At 36.8% G+C, this 7,047-nt stretch overlaps 1 protein-coding gene across 1 annotated transcript; it reads right to left on the minus strand.

Annotated features, from left to right (window-relative positions):
• Positions 1-1,474: 1,474 nt before the first annotated feature.
• On the minus strand, positions 1,475-4,255 carry LOC144353426 (properdin-like). The gene is made up of 3 exons (XM_085503731.1): positions 4,169-4,255; positions 3,040-3,179; positions 1,475-1,850 (listed from the first exon to the last, which is right to left on the minus strand). Exons 2-3 carry the CDS (start codon positions 3,065-3,067, stop codon positions 1,669-1,671), a joined length of 210 nt encoding a protein of 69 aa, XP_085359857.1. The 5' UTR covers positions 3,068-3,179; positions 4,169-4,255; the 3' UTR covers positions 1,475-1,668.
• Positions 4,256-7,047: the final 2,792 nt, after the last annotated feature.

A 7,047-nucleotide genomic window follows, 5' to 3' on the forward strand; every position in this document is an offset into this window, starting at 1 on the left:
CACTGCATTACAATCATCTGCAGGTATGAAATGTACAGCTTACATCTCAAAGAAATATACACCAATCTACCACAAAGTTGCCTTTATTTTGAGTACAGGCATGAATGCTTGTTATATAAAATACTTATTGAAATGTTTTATAAATTTTAAATGATGTCAAAAACAACATAACCAATCAAAACATGTTATTGAATACATGGCAGTAAATCAACCAATGATTGAAGGAAAACCGCAAGGACTTATGGGTAATTCTAAATGGTTTTATGGCCAATGAAGTATTCTACAGATTTAAATAAAGTAGGGTAAGTGTTTTATTTCTGCATGAAAAACATCCACGCTTTCATGAAATTCACTGTACTTCAAATTGAATGCACATTACGGATTATTTTGGTGATTACAACAACGAACTTGAGCACACAATGTGCCGAACATGTGCAAGGCTTTGATGATGTACAAAAATGTACATATCACAAAACACAGAAATACGTAAATTAAAATATAAACAAACCTGGACAAGGGTCCGTATTACAAATTTCAGTCATATTGTAAGGTCCTGAACATGGTGCTCCACCATATTGCGGATCCAAACACTCTCTGTTTTTGATACGATATCCAGTTCCACATTCTTCGATACATTCGGACCAGTCACCACATTACAGGAACACATTACAAGTCCTCACCAGTCACTGTGGTATGTTATTATGACACAACAAACGCTTTCCCTTCATTTTTATAAACAAGGTCCCCTATGGCAGATGGAATAACTTCAGAACATTTGTGTTCTATATTTTGTTGATTTACTGATTGGATTCAACTGCCGTTGAAATTCATCAATAATTAGGAAATGGGTTTGTTGTGTCAATAGTGTATCACTGCTTCTTATCAGTAGGGTTAAGGTAATTACAAACTCTGAGAGAGACAACAGTGATATGCATTGTCTGGAACTGTCGCCTGGCACAAAAAATATTTAAAAAAAAAAAAAAAAAAACTCTGATTACAAAATCCATGATGACATGTGGACTGCAAATACTCCAATAACTATTTTTTAATATTTAATTAAATTGTATTATTATTTATTATTCACAATATTCAGGTTTCTACTCATCTTGTACAATAGATTTGACATCTCACAATATACTTAATAAGTGTTCAAGTGCTGACCTTTGACCCCAAGAACACATGGACTGGTAATCATTTGTTCATACAGTGTTTAAATATTGTGACATTCTCCCAATCATATTTTTGCCAAACACAGACACAGCTGCTAATAAGTTATTTCTGGGCATTACAGGTGGAAGTTAAAAATGTATATACGTCACCACTTTTTTTTTTAGGTTTTTGTAAGAATTTTCAAACAATTCAATTTTCATGAACAAAAATCACCCCCAAAAAATGAAAATGTTGAATGATAATTTTCAAAATTAAATAATTAAAAACATGTTGAAAAAACAGAAGAAACTTTTGATTTTTTTTTTCTGGGCCAAGGGATAGGACACACAGTAACAAATTTAGTTGGTGCCCAACAGCGTCTTGAACAACTGTTTTATAGTTTTTTATATAGTAATATGACATAAGTGGCAATACATGGTTCACTCAAGCATCACTGAATTCATCATGGAAATACCATACTTTTCTAAACCATAAGTTTTGAAAGCATGCAACAAAATACTACTGACTTGGACAAGGATCCTGGAAGCACGGTCTTCCCTGGAAGGTATCAACAAATATGCAGTCTTGACCGCCATACTGTGGTGCTGGGTAGGTACATGTACGTGTTCTGATCTCATTGCCTATGCTGCAAGTAACGTCACAAGTTGACCACTCACTCCATGGTGTCCAGGCTCCATCAACTGTGGTGAAATGTAACATATAAAGCATTTGTGGAAATTTGATCAACACTTAACTGTGTATTCTTTCTGAACATTTTCACTGATTATTGTCGTGTTAACCATTTGATAGTTATTATTGAAAACACTGATTATTGTATTATCGAAGTTTCTTAAATACTGTACTTTATATATTTGATTACATGTACCATTTTTTCCTTTAAACCACGTCTATAAATAGACATGTTTGTGACACAAGTGCGAACGTGATAGAAAACACCACTTTATTACGCATTTCTATAATGGTAACTTTCGACCGACTAGTGTTCAGAATCCCACCGAGCCTATAAATAGGACGCGCAAGTGTTTTAGCGCCAGTCTTTACAGCGTTGTTGTGTTCAACAGTTGTTTACATATTTCTTTATGGTAAATTCTCCGGTGTATCAGCGGATATACTGTATTGATGTAATAAACTACTCTTACGTGTTTATTACTTACGTTTTCGTTTCCTGTGATTGATTTGTTTGCATAGCCTGGCATTTCTTACTTATTTTGAATATAACCCAGTCACGAATCATAACCCCACAATTATACAGGGCTTTACCGGGCATTACATAACAGGTGATTTTCCGTTCAACTGTGAGATCTCGCGTGTTGCATGAAAGACGCGCGTCGAACATCTGCCGCAAAAATCAAACGATTTGATTTTGAACTTGAATTTCTTTATTTCGTAGCTCACAACGACCTGTCAATCTTCGACAGAGGAATATTGCTTTCGAATACCCTGACTTAATCGAAATTGCCTATCATCAAATTTGTACAGCACATTATTAAGCATGGAAATATCCCCAAAATACTTTCATGTTTGTCGAATCCCACACGATGTTTGATGCCACCACAGTGCTATGACCTTTGTTTGTCCTGTTTTTACATTCGATTTCACGCATAACGCGTGATTATTGTAGTGAACGAAAAATGGTCAATTCTTGCAGCTATATTATTATTATGTCATACACAAACACTGTGTTCAATTGTTTGACAACAACAGTAGGACTAACAAGTGATTCACAGTTGTCACATAATTCCAAGAAGCATCCTCTAACAGTTTACAATACCTAAACAATGTGATGTATATATCTACAATACGCATAGCACCATGTATAGCCATAACTGTTAAATCCTACAACTATCAATGGTATATGATATAACTTACTAGGACATGGAATGTGAGGACAAGACATTTCTTCTGTTTCCTCAGTGGTAGTGTTAACTATTGACCTTGACCTTGTCTGTGTACCACCACCACAGGTCACTGGACATGCCCACTCACTCCATTCTGTCCAGGTCAGAGCTCTTATGAAAAAATGATAGATTGTAACAGTTGTCACATGGATTATGGTAAAGCGAGAGGGTCATCACCTGCGCACGTGCGGGAATTGAGTCCCAAGCGACGATAACAACTCATGCTAAAAACGCAAAGGCTCATGGGTAGACACTTGTTTGTAAACAATGACACGCTATGGCCATCTGACGCATGCGCAGGTGACGACTCCCCCGCTTTAACTCTTTTCAAAATAAAGTTCCATACATTTTAATGCCCTCTAACCAATGGTTTCACAATTTCCAGCCTTCATTCATATGCTTTTAAAAGCAATTCTATATTTGAGATACTGTGTACAGTAAATAATCCTTGTTGTCATGGTGACAGTGATGAGTTTTCTTTTGTGTTCTTTTGAAACTACAATCCTAAAAATGTATTTGATTCATATTTAACTGGGGAAATCTAATAGACCTTTACGAAAATACAATAATGTTTCACAATCTAACTTAGAATTTATGTGCAAGGTAATGAACATTACAATGTCTTTTACGATTTTCATTTCGACATCGTATCACTGTCTTATAAGTGTGCCCTTCAAGCTGATATGAGACATCACTGAACACACAGAGATATTATGACACGTCTTGTTATGCTCACTCCCTGGCTCACAAATGATGCAACATAAAATAATACATTGGTATAGTGATCTTGAACAACATCTTACCATAGTTACGGAATTTGTAATTTCGTAAAACGAAATTTGCATTTTGTGAAGTTTAAAAAGAGAAATCCGGTATTACAAAACTTTCGTTTAGGATTTCAGAAAATACTAAGAGCCAAATGTAACAGTTCGTAATGGTAAGCTGATATCAATAAAGGTACTTTGCCATACTGATGGTTGGGTCGCTTTTTCGTTCACAGTAAAACGGGGACTGTACTTGAGTAATCGCGTATAGGGACTTTGAAATCTCGAATACCAAACACGTATTAAGCTAAATTACCCAATTCTCGTATTCCTTACCTCCAAAATAACACAGCATTAGAGAGATCAAAACAAGAGAGTACTGCATCGTAACAAACTATCCCACAACTCAGACAAGTGTTCTCTTTTTCCGTGGTGGCAACCAGCGTAACTTCTCAATTAAGCAGACAGCATACAGAACACGGCGCCAAATCGAATGTGGATCTCTTTCATTCTGCGAATTACCTAAAGAGCTGCAACACTGATAATGTCAGTTGTGTTACAATATCACTACTTTGTGCAATTCAGTGATCATCATTCGATAAAAATTCTCCCAACGCGACATCCACACACTTTCCAACCTTCTGTACATTTCGAATACTGCCATCAACGACCATAACATTAACATTCCCCAAGTCCGAGAACTCCGCTGAAGATTCCCGGCGTCATTTGCGAATGGCAATCTTGTGGCTTGGTACGCCATGACACTTGAGATGGGAACCAGCCAACGGTGAAGGGCGCTATTGAGCGTTTCAAACTTAATCATTTATCAAGTATCACATCAACATATTGAGAGGGGGGTCCATAAATACATGCATATTCGATCAGATCAAATTAAGTTTATTCTACCAAATAATATACGCTCGTAGAGAATTGTTTTTGTTTTTATGCCAGAACTGTCTGCTGACTTATCTCTTGGCAGGTACCTCAGTTGCAGTCAGGTAAACATCACTGACATCGACATACGGGTATGTGTAAAAAATCGAGCGTAAAATCAGTCATTGAGAATAAAATTGTTAAAGACACATGAGCTAATCACTTTGAAACAACAAGACTGGCTTAGTGTATCTGTAACCCACCATGAGTGATTTCAATTCTCAATTTGAATGAAATCGACTAATCCGGCGATCGGGGAAATGAATGAATAACATGTTGAAATGATGATTTTGTAAAAAAATCAGGGGCGGATTTAGAAGGGGGCCGAGGGGCCCGCCCCTCTATTTTTACCCCCCCCCCCCCCGCAAGGGCTTTGCGTCATCGGCGCTCGCGAACTAGGCCTTCGGCCAACTTATCGCCCCCCCCCCCCCATTCCAGAATCCTAGATCCGCCCCTGAAAATGTCCAATCAACGAACAAATAGACATAAAGTGTGTGTGCTTGATCATACCATCATAACTTATTGCAGCATCTTTGAACAAAATCTGTTATGGCATGTCAAAAAAAAATAATGCCAGAAGGACAGAACCGGCCCAAAACCTAATTAAGACTATTTCGCGGATAAGTATATTAAAATGGCAATAGATGTGATTTTGAATATTTTTTAATTAAATACAACCATATAAAAATTACCAAATCTTACCGAAATGTTGTTTAGATACAGTTGCATTGGTGTAATCCTACAAAAAGCTAATATCACATAAAATTTGATGAAAACTAAAGGGTCTAACATTCACTATTTTGTTGAATTCGGCCATGTGGTGGACAAAGGCGCTCGGAACGTTTCTTGGATAATAAAACAGACATAAAGTTGGGTCGGTATACTTATTAGTCACGAGTTTAGAAAATATCGCCCGCTTCATACAACTCAAGCAAGATATCGGTAGAAACTATCGATCGACTTATACATGTAGTACCTTTATTCGAACTAAAACGAGTGAAATCCTGCGAAAATCAAAACACGTACCAGAGCAAAATTTACACGGCCCTCTAGACGGGGGCAAGGGGGATAGCTGGTACATGTTACAGGAAATAAAAAAGCCATTTTACGTTACAGGATAGTTCCATTTACAGTAAAAAAAAAAGGTTTTTACACTTGGATATTGCGTAAGAATTATGACATTTAATGTGGAAAATGCTTTATACAAAAAATAAGATCTTTGTACAAATTACGGACGAATAAAATGATTACATTTTTCATCTTGCTCATGTCTACGAATTTACGTTTTTTATTTATTTAAATTACATTATTACGAAAATAAAAACAATTGATCACAGCTTACGAAAATACCCCTTGACGACCCTCCTTCTATGTGGCCATTTTGTTATGATATGAGTGGTAGGCGACTGAAGTATACCGACCCTACTTTAGGTCATTTTTATTATCCACGTACCGAGCGTCTGTGGTAGAGGGATCCGGAAACAAAAATCAGATGCATGACACACATTATTACAGGAAATGACAATGACAGGCCATTATAAAATGGCCTACCTTCCCGAGATAGCAACATAGTTATCGGAAATATAACTAGCCGAGCTTGATGTCGATTTAGAATTCTGCTTACAAATAATTTAGCCAATCATAGTACGTTAATTTTAGCCAATAAAACAACCTCATTAATAGTTATTTACCTATCAGCTCGTTTCCCTATTGCCCAATCATGTACAAGGCCAGTCACTTTCCGCCAAAATGCAAGGAATGTAAACTTGTGTATATAAGTGGGTGTTTTGACACATCACGGCAGGAGTTTCAATAAAGTCATCTGTTATAGTGTACACCAGTTCGTCTCTTGTTATCCACCCCCGAACCTTATCTTAACAATTACACACAATAGTTGACTTTCTGTCCAGAATCTCTGGCGAGTTGTTATCGTCATGTGAACACCAAGGTTTGCTCAACAGATGGCGCCCTCTGGAGATATGCAACGATGTGGCTATTTGTTTTCATTTGCAAGTGACAATGTCAGTATATAGTGTACATGCTTGGCTTTCAGTGTCCACATTTTGGCGATGGCAATTACAAATTGAAACAAGAAATGTTTTTTAAAGTTAAAATTGAAGAAAAAGACCGACAGTTACAGCCATTGTCGCTTTAATTTCAATCCTATCAGTCTTTCCATTGTGACAGTTGGTAAATGGTTCTTGCTTCTATTAATAGTTGCGTTTGGATTTTAGGTTGTGCCACTTTTCCTACTGGGGGATTTAGGATCAGCATAACAGCCC

Source organism: Saccoglossus kowalevskii, chromosome 9 (assembly GCF_978046115.1).
Source record: "Saccoglossus kowalevskii chromosome 9, keSacKowa6.1, whole genome shotgun sequence".
NCBI classification, from domain to species: domain Eukaryota; kingdom Metazoa; phylum Hemichordata; class Enteropneusta; family Harrimaniidae; genus Saccoglossus; species Saccoglossus kowalevskii.